At 43.6% G+C, this 17372-nt stretch overlaps 1 protein-coding gene across 1 annotated transcript in view; it reads right to left on the bottom strand.

Annotated features, from left to right (window-relative positions):
- Positions 1-15135, bottom strand: part of LRP4 (LDL receptor related protein 4) — an 83398-nt gene extending 68263 nt beyond the window's left edge. Inside the window, exon 1 of the mRNA XM_066551530.1 lies at positions 14992-15135. Coding sequence (XP_066407627.1) covers positions 14992-15076 — 85 coding nt within the window. The 5' untranslated portion in view covers positions 15077-15135. The remainder of the gene's footprint in view (positions 1-14991) is intronic.
- Positions 15136-17372: the final 2237 nt, after the last annotated feature.

Raw genomic sequence — 17372 nt, 5'->3', positions numbered from 1 at the left:
CCACTAAGTCCAGATTCTGAGAAGCTTGCTTAGAGTTTCATTACTCTCCCTTCATTTTTTCACTGTTCGTTATCAAACATACAGTTTGATAATGTGGAATTACAAATAGCAACAGCCTTTGGGAAATCATTCCCATACCCCTCCTTAAAACTGCACAAACACTTTGCAAACTGAATACACACATGATGATTTAGGTATCAAGTCCTCAGAGGAAGATATCTGCTTTCCATGGGGAAGATAAAATTTTCTGCCCTTCATGCTGTAATCTAGTTTCTTAATTTCTTTCCAGGTATCCCTCTGAAACAAACCTTCTGTGCACAATAAGCAAAGGACAGAAAGCAGTCTTGATTTAACTATATTTAAGTGTTAACACAAGTCTCAGGCTCTCCAGAAACACAAAGATGTTTGCTCAAAATGAGAAAGAAGACTCAGGATGGTGATTTTACATCCATCAGTTGTCCAACCCTAAAGAGCTCTTAGTCCTCCTTCTCTAACTGCCAGTCCTACAACCCCATAAACTGGCTTAGTTTTGTGCAGTCTGATAAAAAAACAGATGAGTAAAAGCTATGCAGTGGGCAATGAGCTTCAAAAAGATGCAAACTTGAAGGATCTCCCAACTCCTCCTCACCCAGCCCAGTTTGATTCCTTCTGTTGCTTCGCTGCTTGCAGAACCATGGCCTCAGAGGCAAACTGACAGAAGTAGTTGGGGTCATTTCCTGTTTAAGGCTTTAAAATGTATTTACTACAGTGGGTCATGCGTGACTTTCTTCTTACAGTTTGCTTACCAAGTGTTTGTACATTTGGAAGTAGGATAGACATGCTACTGTGCTGAAAATTCTTATGAAAAGGAATAAACACAGGGAATTAGATCATTCTACACTTGAGTAAGTAAATGTTTAAAAATGTAACATTCTAATCTGGGAAAAAAACACTGACTTCAGTGTGCAGAAAAAAACCAGCTATTAAGCAACCAGTCACTGTGGTTAACTTATTTACCCTCAAAAGAAAAAAGTCTGTAGACTCCAAAATAAAATTGTGAACTATCCTGCGAGAAAAGTAAAAAATCCCAGACCTAGCCATGAGCACACCTGACCCAACAACCATAGGGAATCTTTATGTAACAGCTTGAAAGGATGGCACTCCCAATCCAAGTTCTGTACAGCTGATCTCCAGGGGGTGCAGGGAAAAACACTTGAGCTCTTGAGCTATTGGGTAAATGCAGCCACTGGAGCAAATTACACATTTATAGAATTCTACCCAGCAATCTAGCTTGCTGCTACAAAGCAGCAAAAAGGAACACTTAATTTTTAGGTGAAGTTGTCAACAGCTACACTATCCCAAGCCAGGAATCTAGGGTTAAAACTTGGATTTCTAACCCAGCCCAAGTTAAGCTTCTGGTTCTTGACCTTTGTGATTACATGGTTAAATATCATTTTGTGATCCATTCTAAGAGATACTACAGTCAGGATACGGGAAAGAGTGGAAGAGTCACAGACACAGAACAGATCTTTGAGAGCTGGGTTTAGATATGATGCTCATTAGACTAGTGCCAACTGTTTATTGAATATGCTGGCAGATGACAGGAACATGCACTATATCGAGGGCAAAAAGAGCAACTAAATCCTCTAAGAAGGACATTACATCTGAGAATAATTTTCACTCTCCCATTATCAGACCTCAGACACAACAAACGTGTCTAATTGTGATAATCTTGCGTGCATTATATCAGAAGGGGAAAAAGAACAATTAGAGAAAGGCAGCTTCAACAGAAAGGCAGGAAGAAGCATCACCATACAGACTAAAAGGCAAAGCCTAAGTGAAGCCTCTATTTACTATGTTAATTTCATTGTGGGTATTTTTTTATTATTTCATACATCTGTCAATTTACTACATGCAGAAATTATTAATTCTTCAGAGAAGGGATTGTTCTTATTGTATGCGCATGCTGCATGTAACACTGTGAAGTTCTGATTTCCATTAGAGTGAATCTTTACGTGATCCAATTGACAATTCATGTGTAAGATTCATCCTATGTACATCTTCCCCTTCAGCCTGCCACATATTCATTCAGGGAGAACAGGAATGGCCATTTAGACAGCTTATGCTTTCCCACAGCTAGCTCTGTCTTCCTGTGACTAAACAGACACTTTGCATCACCACTGCCACTTCCACGTCTTGGCTTGGGAGGAGAGTGGCTTGTGCCTTCTTTTGTGTGCATGCCCAGGCTGGGCTTGTGAAACCTCATCATCACACTGCATCAGTGGAGAGTGGTGGGGACAGCAAGCAAAACTCTAATCCAGAGTCTGCAAATAAGTGTCAAAAACCAACTCTCTGCCAGACATCAGCAGTCTGCCTATTTAAAAGGCAAGATTAAGAAAGAATAATCAAGGCACTAGCAAGGCGATAAAGCTTTTCATATTGAGATTGACAATTTCTCTGGCAACAACTTACAACTTTAGTTTGTGGTAGCCCAACTAAAATAAGATACTAGGTCTTTTCTTGCAACCCTAATGAATAGAAGTTTCCACCACAAAGGGCATCAACAATTAATGTACTGCACCATCTATATGTATTAATGTATTGCAACATCTATAGGTTGATCTTTCACCACACTTGGACGCTAATACAGCACTGTCATACAAGTAACGATACAATGAAGAGGCTATGCTTATGTGAGCCACAGAAATTAAATCCTGGTCTTGAATTCTCACCTCTCCTTGTTTCTAGGGAAGCTTTTCCAAATTACTATCAAGGCAAAGCAAAGAAGCAGCAAGTCAGTGCCAAAAAAACAGTTGGTCTTGCCTCCCTCTGTCCTTCCATCAGGTCTATACTGATGAGCTCACTGAAGAGCAATTCACTTCAGTTTGCCAATACCACACAACCTGTGGTTTCACCATTCTGCAGGCCAGTTCTGTGACAAACCGACAAGCTGGACTGATTCACCCAGCAGATATCTACACAGACCTATCAAAGGGACAAGGGAGCGAGACTGCTCTCTGGGACAACCCACAGTTACACCAGACTAGGCGCAACAAGAAACCACACCCCTGGGCCAAGGAAGCCCAGCAGCTGGAGGCCAAGCCACACACACTGTAGGCAGAGAAGAACAACCCTCAGCAGTGACAACGTCCTAGTAGCCCTGCCAAAAAAATTTCTCTCAGAGAAATCAAGTTTTAGTAAAAGAAAAGGGAGCAGGAGCAAAAACTCCTCTAATTCTGCTATTCCAAAACATGGGCTATATATTACCATAAAACTGTATTTTGATGACAGTATTTCCCATAAAGCAAGGTTATACTAAACCCTACTCTGAATCAGTAACATGCCCTTGTAAGTCATTTGGAGCTGCATTCTTAGTGCCACCTGAAACAAGCTATGAACTGTGTCCAGGCAAACCAGACCTCCACGGTCCAGCCCACTGTTTGATTGTTTTAAGCCGTGTGTTTAATTTACCAAGTTTAAACAGGAGGAGAGGACTGAATTGATAGATATGAAGGAACAGAGGATTGCCCAAAATGCAATTCATGATCCATTAGTCTTCTCTTCTAGGATCCTTGCAAAAGACGTGGATCTGGAGAAAGGCAAGTGGGTGATAACTGGGGCAGTTGGAACATTGTTTATTTCCTGTTAGCAAAGACAGCAGTTCAGGCCTCCAAGGATAAATCAAATTTCTTAGCCAGATGGAAGACATTTCATTTCCAAACATCATCCATACAACAATGGACCACAGAAAGAAAGGAGCCAATTCACAACGGCAACAAGAAAACAAAACTACTAGAGATTTTAAAGATGAGTTCTCATCAAAATCTGCACTTGCAAAGAGCCTCATGTTACATCAGAACTTGCACCACATCCCACCACAATCAATTCAGAGACACTTTTATTGGCAAAACAAGCTCTGCAAGTGTTACCCACATGTAAAAAGCAGCACGCTTGAGTTTCTTCCAGAAGTGGATTCAACATATTAAGGGCCCATCTCCACAGAGGTTTTAAGAGAAACGGATACATGGCATGGAGTCCAAGTGTCAAAGAAGAACATTTTATTTCTAATAAGATAAATGTTCTTTGCTTGAATATATTTTGTCTTTTACTCATAAGATTATAAAATTTTCTTCTCAGCCTTTCCTTTTACTTCTCATTGCAACATTTATTGTTTATGGTATTCCCCTGTATCCAAAGTGCAACCCAAATTGCACATGCCAGCTCAGTATTTGGTAGAATCTGACTTCATTTTCCACATTTGACTTGGCACTAAGTGCCAGCAGAATAACTTTGTACAATAACTTGTGGCAGTTTAGTTGGCTAACAGGTTCGGACTTTTTTTTCTGCTATAGAAACTTGTGTTCTGGCTTAGATTCTGACTAGTTTCTCATGTGAATTTTGGATGAAATTAGTTGCTTCCCAAGCCTCAAAAGGAGTGTCAAACCCCAGAAACAACGTTTTCATAGGCATGGATAACATTTTCATTTGGTTTCAGCCTATGGTTCTCCTGTGCTATTAGGTGGAGACAATTTTTGCTGTTTTGGATAAGATTGCATAAAAAGAATTGGTTTTGCTGCTGCTAGGATCAGCAATGGAAATCCTCCCAGTCCTACTCTGTAGCAATCATTACACAGACCTCTAGATCTAGTAACTTCATGTCTTTGCACATCTGAAAATAAAAAAGTTGACTTCCCTTTGGTTACAAAGGAAGAACATTCAGAGCTCTGGAGCTCGTTCTTGTGGGAGTCAAATATTTAATTTACTCTTGATTAGTATAGGAGGAAAATCTCAGCAGTGTATTCAGTTCTAATGGTTTGAACAGTTCAAACATGCCCTACTTGCTAGGGCTGCTAATGCAGCCAGCACAGTCACACAAAGCCTTAAGCACTAAGCATGCAAAGGTTCCTGAAGCTCATTACAGTGGGGCTGTAGAGGGTCTGTGCTGTCTACCCACCTTAGCTCAGTCCCATCCCATAACAGGTAATATTCTCCTTATGGAGTTACTGTCATTCTGCTCCTGTGAGCCACTCTTGTCTCTAAAGGGCATGGGGCCATAAAGCACATACGTCAGAGACTTTGGTATGCAGCCTGCACAGTCAGAAGCTGGCTCCTTAGGCTACCCAGTCTTCTAGGGTGTAACTCCAATGGCCCTCTGTCCTCACTACACTTCAAGAAGCAGTTTTAGCATTGCCATCACATTTAGTTTAAGATCTTGACATAGGATGCAAAGCATATTGTTACAATGTTGTTCAAGAAAAAACCCAAGACAAACCCAGATAACACTCCATTGCCTTTCCCAGATGAACCTGCAGGACCAATGCACTGCAATACCTTAGCCAGCTAACGTAGGTGTTTTGGCAGCTGTCCCAGTCACTTAATCGAAGCCTGAGCTCACAGGCTGCTTCGCCTGAGCGCGTAAATCAAGATGTACAGACCAAAGATGTCATCTCTGCCTCACTCCCTTCCTTGCTCGAAGGCTACTGTGTGAGTACTGTTTATTTTTATCCTACAATTGATGAACTGTACATAGGTCTAATTTGCCCTGTATCTCCCAGTATTTCTATATTGTAACTGTTAAGGCTTCACCTTGTGTACCCAATTAAGCTAAGTAGGGGATTGCCAAGCATTTAAAGGAGGCAAGTGTCTGCCACCCCCTCTTTCTTGCCAGTCTGCTCTAAAGCATCTCATCACAAAAACTGCTCACGGGTCCTTTCTCAAAAAATAATCATCTGAGTTTCTCTTATTCTTCCATATTATCATCACCAAGTTTGCTTCTTCAGCACAACCAACCAAGAAAAGGTTACTACAGTGTATCACAGGAATTGTCCCCTTTTTTTTTAAGACATTCCTTTAAAGCTTTAAAGTTTGCTCCCAAACTTTTAAAGACTTACAGGTAAAGAACTAACCATAACAAGGCAAGAAAAGAAGCACCAAAACAACACCCAACATTTTCTAGGGACAATTGACTGGAAAACTTAAACCTAAGCAATTTACTTATTTTGTTCTAGTCTGGAATTTGCACTAAGAGCAACAGAAGATTACAGCTCCTCCTCTTCCAGTTCACAGAAGGCAGGTCACAAACAAGAGAAACCTCAGAGAAATAACAGGCTTCTCCTGTTAGTGAGCAAGCTGCTTCAAGCCAAAGGTTGTAGTCAAAGGTTGCAGAAGTCCAGGAACACCAGGGTTGTTCTTGCTTGAATTCTGGTAGCATAGAAATTATTCAGCGTAACTGTAAAGATGCAAAATGACAAATCTGCCCTTCTGGAGGAGTTGAGGCACAGGCAGGGGATCCACCTGCTTCCCAGCTAAAAGAACCTAGTGCCTGGAAAAAAAAATCAACAACACAAACAAACAACAAAAACAAACCCCTAAAACCAACAACTATCACCCAAAAGGCCTAAAGGTCTTCTGTTGTTTAAGGTAATGCTGACTGCAGGTCTGAATAATTCCATTCCTGAGTTGTGACATTTCAAACTGGAACACACGAGGTTACCACCCTTGTGGTGGAGACAACTGCTCAGCAATCAGCTCTTCATGAGTCAACACCCTCCTGTAGCTGCTGTTCACTGGATCAGGGAAGAAGTCAGATGCAGAGGCAGCCTTCCCTAAGATAGCAAAGGGCCATAACCACATCAACTGGACAAATCTGTCCTTCCCAGTTTCCAAGACAATGCCCAAGAAAATTCCCTTCATCACTTCATCTCTGCATGAATACAGCTCTGAGCTCAGCCTGGTCTTTCCTTGTATTTAACTTAGGTCTGTGTGCAGGCTAATGACTATTGCTCTTAAAGAACTCCTGACCCAGTCTCTCACTTATTCCTGCATCATGCTTTCTAAGATTTAAACACTGAATACTTCTATTTGAGATCCATGACTAAAATGCAGGTAGTTCTCTAGCATTCCTATTTACCAATGACTACTCTCTCCTGTTTCTTGGCTATTAAAGCCTCCAGAATGGCAGCCTCCCCTTTCCCGTACTACGAACTCTCTAGATTTCTCTCACAGACAGACTTGTTATGTTTTTCCTCATGCTAATAGGTACTATGCTGATTAAGGCCCTTTTTATAAAGGCAGCACAAATTAGCGGCATGTCCTTCAGCCACAAGAAGCTCAACTCAGGCTTTTCAAGAGTAGCAGGCTTCAAAAATCACAGTGAAGAGAATACAGTCTTTGAGGCCTCAAAAACCTAATTTCTTAAATTTGTCAAGCTTGAAGAAGTGGCAAAGTCTGAATAACAAAGAAAGGACAGCAGTAAAGCTGGCTTCCTCCTAACAAATGCAGTTTTAATTCAGAGAATTATCCCACCTCCCGGTTCATCCTCAGAAGCCTGGAACAGAAGCAGGAAATTACAACCCCAAGACTTCTCTCCTTTTTTTTTTCCCCTGCCCTCAGAGTCGCAAAGAAAGGATTTGACTATTCAGCAGTTATGGAAATTCAGAACTAAAATTGGGTGGGAGCACAAAGGAAAAAAAAAAAGAAAGAAGGTGTGTCTTTATTTTATTCTAATCCTAGATCCCATGAGACAGTTCTGATATACTGAATGGCTGCACCTTAAGCAAGAACCTCTCCCAGCACTACCAGCTGTCACCAAGTCAAATGAACTGACAGAGCTGGAGATTCAGGCTAAAGGAGCAGAGTGTGTATTTCCTTCTAACTTTGCACAGTCCCAGGATGCTCCTTACAAGCCTTTCAGAGAAAAGGCTGAGGACATCAGGTGTCTGTGTTTTAACTGTTCACTATAGTGACTCACTCTTTCACACAGCAATTCTTAACGGGGAAGGGGAAGAGAAGTAGGCTGCTTTTCCAGGAAAGGAGCAATTTTCTGCCACCAGACTTACACTTGTTTCTATATCCAGACTTCTTACCAAACCCATAGTAATCTCCTATTCTCACTTGATGCTTTTGTCCAAACAATTATCTCCAAAGTTCTACCTTCTCACTTCAGTTCTGCCCTCCCAATTTCATACACTTTTCCAGACAATACCGTCTGCCAAAATACCTTCTGGGACATCCCACTCAAAAATCCTTCTAGCTTACGTGCTCCCAAGGCCAACAGCTCCATCACCACCTTTGTCTGCAGTGGTGGAATGTGGAATCTATCTCATGGGCTCACCATCACAGCGTTCTGCTCACAGTCTCCCTTTCCACCTCTGACTCCATTGCTAGGCTCCTAATATTTCATAAAATCACTCCATTAGGTCAGGGACTCTACTGTCACGGATTCCTAGCAATTTGTCACATCCTCCTTTAAAGCATTAGTAAAATAAGTCTTTCCCTGTCTCAGCAGTTAAATTATGCTCAATGCTCATCTTCCCTTTCAAAATTTCCATCTTTTATCCTACCTAATTAACAACGCTTTCTGCCATCAGATCCCACATAATTACTCCACTTGGATTTCCTTACACGACTTTTCTGTTCCTTTGCCAGCTCAAGTCCTTGGCTCTCATTTCCAAAATGCCTATCTTTGCTTCTGTTAATATCTATACTTCTATATCCCTTTACCTTCTTCTCATGGTTTACACTACTCTTGCATTTGCTTCCTCATCCTTATTTACACAGTTACCAGCTTTCAGTAGTCTTTGATGCCAACTCCTACCCAAAACCTCTCTCTATCCTCATTCTAAGAAGTGATTGGAATGAAAAACTTTGGAAGCTTTTCCCATTAAATCAAAGCTAAAGGAAATTTAATTAGAAAGCAATACAATTTTAATATTGACCTTATCTATCCCAGTAGAATTATCATACCCCCTGATCCTTATCAGATGTCAGATGTCCAATTAAGACTATAAAGCCTTTGGGGCAAACGTAGCCCTTCCTCCATGTTACACAGAGCCACAGCACCTAGACCAATCCTTAAGTTAAGAAAAACACCTTGGAAAGTCAAAGAACTTGATTTTGCCAAGGGCAACACCACTCCACTGTGATTTGGAAATTACCAGAGAAGTTAAAAGTCCTCACTCTCTGAAACTTCAAAATGCAAGAATAGGGTTCCCCTCAAGAGAAATAATGTCGGACCATGTCTGAGAAGAGAGGAGCGGGGTACAGAATGCACTGAAAAGGTTTTTCCATGGTATCTCTAGCTCCTTCCTGCCTCAAATCTCCAAAGCCATCACTTATCCACTTCGAAACAGCAGGAGAGTCACTTCTTTTTTCCTGTTCTCTCCAGAAGGAGCACAGCAGAAATAAACCTCGAGTGATAAATTATGCACCACTTTTGTGTGGCTGCCTCTTGGCCAGACGGGAAATTTTTCTCCCAAAGCCTTTTGTTTCCAGCTTTGATCCCAGTGTTGGATCCGCTCTGTTCAGCATGGAGGTGAAGGGAGAGCTGACACAGGCCAAGTTCAGGCTTACTGCAAGTCACAGTCAGATCTTCCATTAGCCTTCTCCCCTCCCCCTTTCCAACTGGAACTCTCCTTGAGTTTGAAAAGATCCTATTAAACATTTTCCAGAGGGCCTTACAGAGGATACATTATTTTGATGGATGCTGGGGCTAAAGGAGGAGGATTTCTAAGTACAGTGAAATAATGGAGCTTGTTCTAATGGGTTTAAGAGATGCCCGGGGGCACCAAGTAAGTTCCTTCTCTGCAAATCAAAAACACAGAAGACCAGAAAATGGAGCCGAACAACTGAACGCCAGGAAGCGGGGAAATCGGGCTCTATTTAACTGCTGCTCTTGGTTACAGCCAACTTCAGGCTGCTTGGAAAAACAGCACACACACATATCACTGGCACAAACTTAACAGGAGGAAACAAAGAGACAACAGGGGTCAAACTAGGGGTGGCAAGTAGGAGAAGGATGCAAGGCTGGGTCCCCACCCCCTACCAGAGAGTCGGATCAATTATCCTTGAATACTAACAAGATTTCTGATTAAAGAACTGCTGCTATGCAATAGAAACAGAAAGCTCCAGCAGCTGGGAGGGGCTGTCAGGCAGTAACAAAGAGACACAGAAGACTATGCCCTGCTAGGGCATACTGAGGAAGTCACCATGCTGGTAGCCAGGAGAGGGGTCTCCCCTGCCTGGAGTCATGATAACGTCTCACTGCTGGTAGATTTAACTTCAAGAGTGAAATTCCACCTTGACACTACAGAACATGGGGGCTGTTTTCAGGCAAATATTTTATCTACTGGAAGCTTTGCTGGACAACAGTTCTTTATACAACCTCATCATTACAGTACAGGAAGGTGAATTCTATTCTAACTCTAACCCATTCAGGGAAAAAACCTGGTGCTTTTTACTTCTGAGTATTGCAACAATAGAAAGTTGCTATCAACATACAACAGCTTGAGAAACAAGATCTGCGCTGTCTTTGGTCATACACTTTTTGACAAAACTCCAGCTAGCAGTGCAAACACTGAATATGCACCTACATTGCTGTTCGTTAATCTTAATGATTTGTGACTTGCTGACTGGTGGCTAATACCAGAAGAACCTAATCACCTAAGAACCTCATGACAGACAAAGCTTCTGTTACTAACTTTTCAACCCACAGGTGTGCTAACACGCTTACACCAGAATGCTTAATGTATCTCATACCATCAGAATCGGGCTCATGATACTTCAATTCCCTTTTTTTCTTTGTCTTCTATCTTAAATTACCTAATTCCCTGACATGAGGAATTTCAGTCATTCACAATTCAGCACAATAAAATTCAACAAACATCAGCTCCATTTGATGTTAATAAAGTCTTTATGAAAACTTCTTTTCCTGCCCTTACACAGTGAGTCTCCTTTCATCTAGGGTCACAACAACAGCCAAGGATATCTGCTGCTCACAAAAGACTGATTGCAGCTCAAGAGTCCCCCAGACTAGATGCAAAGGCTGGAACACTTCAGCATCTAACAGACAGCTCTGCACAAAAAAGGCAAAAAAACATGCCTGGAAAGCTAAAAAACCTGAACATGAATTCACTCACAACAGGAGAGCAGTCAAATACTCCCAGGTAACAGTCCCAGAGCAACCAGATATAAAGTATGAATAAACCACAAGTCTACAGAATAACAAGCTCCTGCATCCATATGCTTACTATCTTTAGTACAAGGAAATGGAAATCTACAGACAGAAGAAAGAAGAGATTCAAGGAGCATTACAGTGCCCAGTTTTCACCCAGCAGAGACAACAAAATCCCATAAAAGAGTAATACCTAACCTAACAGCAATGGCAAAGAACCATTGACACCACAGACACAAAAGTAAGAGCCTAACCACCAAGGACATGAGATTCGTGGATGACAATTACATTTAGTGTTTTCTGCCCTGCTTTGTGTGAAACACAGACAGTCACTAAAGACAGTATGCCATTTAAAGGAGTGGGTTTGTTGCTTGCCAGAGCTCCAGCTCTGGATGTTTTATCAGGTAAAGCCAGGCACCTTAAAAGATGGTCAGTTTAAGTCTAATATATACCATCTGATTATGTAAACCCATAGAACAAAACATCACAAATAGTTAAGCCACAAATAATGGAGGACTAGAGAAATTGAGTATCCACCTTTCTTTTACATTTCTTTTAATAACACTTTATTTACCAATTCACCCTTTTCAACAGAGTCAGTAAAATTTCTGTGGTTTTAAGATTTTTGACCATCATCGAGAGAAATGTAAGTATTATTAAAAAGAGAAATAGTCACAAGCAGCAAAGGAATTCAATGAAGCTGCAGAACATGCACTTACTACATAAACCTATTTTTAAAACCTTGACTGGTATTTAAGATAATATCTCTTTATCAGCTTTTAGAAGTGTTATGAAGCATACATCCTATTGTGTTCGACTGTAAGTTGCATTCTAGGGCAAATGGAGTTGGCCTTGGGCAAGACAATTTCTACTTCACTTCCCACATTTACAAAACAAGGATAATATTTGCCTATTTCACAAGAGTGCACGAAGATTCAAGAGCACTATCAGACTACAGATCATTCTCACAGAATTAATGTTTTAACTATTTTTAATGTTAATTTCACTAGTCTGGAGAGCATTTACAAGTAAAAACAAAATACAAATCACTTTGATTTCTTTTCTAGTTAAGATATAGCACGTACTGTTTTCTCGTTTGAACTACAAACAACTGGATAATGTTTGTATCTAACCACTTTTTCCTTCTGTAATTTCAAGGAATACAATTTAGAAAAATAACTATCAGTTTTCTGCAATCACATTTTGTGGCCCACATGAAGAGAATATCCCTTTTCAAGGTTCACAAGACATTCTGGAAATGCAAACACTTTATGCAACTATGCACCTATTAATTTTCTTGCTGCATACACCCACACTCCCAAGACACAAGAAGAGTTTCTCTATTGCAGAAAACAGTGCTATGGCACACAACTGAAAGCTTCTAGAAAGAGAATATAAAAGAAAATTGGTTATATATACTAAATAAAACAGTTATGCTAACTTCACACTGGAAGATTTATGCCATATGCTTTTCCATTATGTTTTAGTAGATGGAATTGTCAAAAGCAAAACAAAAAACCATCACTTGTCACTGCCTGCAGCACGTTGCTCCTCATTTTAGAAATATAGGGAATGCTACTCAGTGCCATCACCACTCTGGAAAAAAAAAAGTCAAGATAATTCAGGGTGATCAAGAGATCTCTGAATATCATCCAAATTGATGATTCAGCAAACCCTGGCACTCTCAGCACACCCAGGAAGGACATTATCAGCTCCAAGTTGACAATAAGAAAATGGGTGCTTTACACTTGGCTAATAGCTGCAGAACCAACAGCAATGCCAAGCACAGGCAGTTGAAACTCTGATTCCCACTGCAAATTATACTTCCACAGAAGCAATATGTTTAGGTTTCCAACTATAAAACATAGTCAACATGCTTCAGAAGTGAAGCTCTGATATTAGCTATGTATTGTTCTGGCAGAGCTCCAGGAGCCGAAACAGCAAACACATCAGCCAGACGGGTTCTGTGACATTCTGTATTTATACTAACACAGATCATCTTAACACCAGGTCCTTCTTTGCTCCAGCCACCAGCAGTGCATGACATGAGCATTAAATTCCCTCTCTATACCTGTTTTTACCTGCAGTGCACTTTTCCAAGAGCTCAAGACACTTGCAGACCTCTTTTGTTGGTTTGGGGATTCTTTGGCACAGACTTACCCAGTTTGATCTGCCGCTATCCACTACAAAAGAGTCAAAGGTCAGTCTTGCAGACTTGTTTGCTCTACGCTCTCCTGTACTGAGGCAGAGCAGTAAATGACCAAGTGTTTCTAACAGCTTACCTGTTCAGCATCACAACTTCCGTGAATGCTTTGTGACAGTTAAGCTGCACGCCACCCCTGCAGCTACTTCTAAGGGACAACTTGGAAAATTTTCTAGCTAAGTCAAAGAACACTGACTCATCACAAATTTTGGCATTTTCTCTGCCACCTCAATCCTGGTATCTCCTCATGTTTTTCCCTACTTCAAATAGGAAAAAGATTGTTGAGGAATTGTGTCCTTATTGCAAAATTGTGTCCTTATTTCCTCATATTTTGATGAAGGAAAGAGGATATTCACTTCTGGAAGCAGCTGGCACATCCAAACATAAACTTACAGTCACCTGACAAGAGGATACAAAAGTGCACAAAAGTGCACTGATGGGAAAACTACTTGAAAGAGAAACAAACTGCCATAAAAAAACATCCTAGAGACATCAAGGAACAACCACCTACTAGCAAACTTGCATTTTACAATCAGACATCCCCCACATGGCTGTTAACAGCCCAGACACATTAACTAGGAGCACCTGGGTAACAGCCAAAATAAAACACATCCAGATCTGTACCTACACTAAGATCTATCTTTTAGATCCTTCTCACTACTAGAGGACAGCTAAGTATCTGTGTGGCATTGGGGAACTCAAGAGGCCTTGTGGCTCCTAAAAAGCAGGCTTTCTGATACACAGAACTACAGCCCTCTCTAGTCAGTCTATCCAAGCTCGCTTAGCACATTCTTCAAAGCTGCCTGCAATTAGTTTTTTTGTTAGAAGAGAAATAATATTACTTGAAACCCAAACTTCCTATGATTGTGCCCCAGGGGCAATACTTGTAGAATGATAGAGGTCAGCAGCACTACTGCAAATGCTTCCTGTAATTTCAGAGTAGCACAGGAGAAAACGGATGGGTGAAATTATACAGCAGCTGCCAAAGCAGTGAAGGGAAAGAAATGAGGTACGTATCTCCTCTCCACACCCCTCCCCCAAAAGCCTTCTAACTCTTTATAAACAATTTTGCGAACCGTTTAGATGTTTTCTTCTCCACCGGGCGCATTTGTAAAATCAAGAACCACAGCACAAGACGAAGAAACAGCAGATGTCAGTTGATAGAGCAACCACAAAGCTAAAGTTTTTATGGCGAGACTTGATGAGACTACCTCCTGGCTCGCTAGGAGCGCAGCGAAAGCCTCCCCTCATCACTATTTTTGGTACTCCTGCTCTGGCCCCGCTGTGCCAGGGCGCTGCGGGAGGACTCCCACTCCCCGGCGAGGCAGGTAGCCCGGGGCGCCGCCGCGGAGCCGGGCTGTACCTTTAAGGGGCCCGTCGCGGCGGGTGCGCGGCTGCATTCCTGCTCCGGAGCGGCGGCTGTCCCGACACGCCGGGCACGGCAGCCTGCGAGGCAACCTGCGCGCCCGCCCCGGCCCGGCCCGCCGCTCGCACCGCGGGAACAAAGCCCGCGCCCGCCGCCGCCAAACTTCCGCGGGGGGCAGCGGCCGCGTGGGCTCCCGGGGCAGCGCCTCTCCGCGCCCCGCGCTCCGGCCTGCCGGGGCACTCCGCCGGCTCCAGCCCGCCGCGACACGGCGAAGGCGAGAGCCCCGCGTCGGGGCGCGGGACGGGGCGCGGACAAAGCGCGGCGGGGCGGCGCGGCGCAGGGCAGGGCTCCCCGCCCGGCGGGCGCGGGCAGGTGAGCGGCGCGGCCGGGCAGGGCTCTCCGCCCGGGCACGGATCGCCGCCGCCGAGCCCGGGACGGCAGCCGGGCCCCCCGCGCTGCCCCGGGGCAGAGCGTGCCGCGGCAGCCGCTTACCTCTGGAGCGGAGCAGCGCTCCCAGCAGCACCAGCAGGAGCTGCGGGGGCGCGGGCAGGAGACAACCCCCGCCGCGCCGCCTCATGGTGGCAGCGCCCCGGCCCCGTGCCCGGGCCGCCCGCAGCGACGTCGCGGGCTCCTCCTGCGCGGAGCACCCCGACACGACCGGCGCTCGTTCCGTCCGCAGCCGCGGCACTCCGGGGCCGGGGGCTCCCTCCCCGCTCCGCCCGCCCAGGCCCGGCCCCGAAGGAGGAGCTCCACCGGGGCAGCCCCCGCCCCGCTCCCCCCAGCGCCGAGGCACTTCGCAAACTTTCGGCGAGGTAGAGGCGGTCCCGTGGCGGAGGCTCCGCGGCGAGACACGCACCTCCCTTTCCCACCCCGAGGGCCCGTCGCCCGTCACCTCGACGAGACCCTCGGGCTCGCCCAGAGCACCCCAGACCCCCTCAGCTCTTGCTCCTGGTACAGCTCCCTCGCCGCGGGCGGGGAAGCCCTTCCTAAAGCGGCTCCGGTGCTCGGGGCCGTCGGTGTCGGCTCTCCCTGTCCCAACTCCCGCAGCATCGCCAAGGAACATTGCTCCAGGGTCTTGGCTGCCCGCAGCAGGGCTGCCCGGTGTCCTCCGGTCCCAGCGCGCTGCCACCGCTTCCCGACTTGTGCGAGCTTGCTGTACCCAAGACAAATCGCAGAGCCCTTCTCCCCGTCCTGTCCCCGTTTGCCAAACTCCCTTCGAAAGGAAAACTTTCACGAGCCCTTTGCCCAGCATGCATGTTGCTACCTATGAGAAACGTCTGATTTTCCCCTCCGTTCGTGACAATATTCTATTTGGTGTTTTCCTTAATGCCGCGGTGTCTGAAGACAGCTGACTACCTATGAATCTCAGGTACCCTAAAAAAAGACGTAGGGTCGTTTCCTGCAGGAGTAGAAATTAACTCTTGGACAACTGGCTTATATTCTGTGCTGCACTAAAAAGCAGACAGGCTTTCTCTGGAGATCACCCTTAGAGCCAGTTTTATGGTCCTTTTGGCATGATTTGACATTTTAATGCATACGGTTGACAATGCAAGGAACTGTTGTTAAATAATTAATCTCAGTTGATTTCAAAGTATTGACTTGAACAGAAGGCTGACTCAGATGGTCCAAACCCTGGACCACAGGGGAAGATGAGAATTTTGTCAAATTGACACCAAAGGGACAGTAATAGAAATGGTCTTATTTAAAGCCTTCCCACAGATGAATCCAGAGGAAGCTGCAATTGATCCCATCCATTAAACAATCACAAGAGTAAGAAAATGGCACAGCATGTGATTGAATTATGCCACTCCTACTAATTAAGTGTAAAATGGTGAAGACAAGGGGTATTATTAAAAATGTCAACGTAAAATTAAAACAGGGACTGAGTCTTGACAAATTGTGCTCAGTGAAAAGAGAAAATAATCCAACACAGCTTCACTGAGGAGAACTCCCAAGAGCAGTAACACCACAAGAAACAGTAAGCAGCAAACCATGTTTAAATTCTTCTGTACATGGCTACCAAAATTTTTAAAAAGCAGACTTTTTCTTTATATGCAGAACCACTGCCTCAAGATAGGAATAGATCCACATTAGTGCAAGATGGGCAAAGTGTGCAAAGTTGCAGAAGAGTAACAACAAATACAGGTAGTCAAGAGGGACTGGTTGAGGTTAAGAGATTAAAAACCTTCTCTATTCTAATATTGAGTTGGAGTCAGTGACAGACTGAGAAACAGAAAGTATACACAATTATTGTAAAGTAATAAACTTAAAGATACCATAGTTTAAGATGGCTGAAGGGGAAGAATTCTGAATAGTGGGTTAAAGTTTAGAGAGAGAAAACAGTTACCTCACACTGACTGGCTGATTGACTAGAATGCAAAACCCTCGCTGTATCTCCCTAAAATACAGAGCAACATAACCAAAATTCATTTAAGTTTATATTCTCTACTTAGGCTAGATCATCAGGTAGTATAACTCAGAGGAGTCCTTCTGACTTCAGGCTCACAGAAGCTTTTAGAAGTTTAGGTGCTGAAGTACTGAGCAGGATAAAGCACAGATACAGGGCCCAGAGCTTCTTGATGATTATATACTTAGGTCATGGAACAGTCAGCTGTTAAGATGAGTGTTTCCCTGTGTTTGAAACAAAAGCCTCTTGCTCTACATACAAATAAATTCACTTGTTAGCTCTTCAGTTCTTCTCTCCCCAGAGAACAAATGTTTTTACCTACTCTGTTAAAGTGTGTTTACCAGTCCTCTAGATCTTGCACTGTATTCTGGTAAATCACTTTCCTCTCTTCCTTAAGCTATATCTCTGTCTTATTAGTAATTTTGAAATCCCCTGGTGAAATGTTAGAGGAGCACATAGTATTATC

Source organism: Molothrus aeneus, chromosome 6, assembly GCF_037042795.1.
Source record: "Molothrus aeneus isolate 106 chromosome 6, BPBGC_Maene_1.0, whole genome shotgun sequence".
In the NCBI taxonomy this organism is placed as follows: domain Eukaryota; kingdom Metazoa; phylum Chordata; class Aves; order Passeriformes; family Icteridae; genus Molothrus; species Molothrus aeneus.
This window is presented reverse-complemented; position numbering and strand designations above follow the sequence as displayed.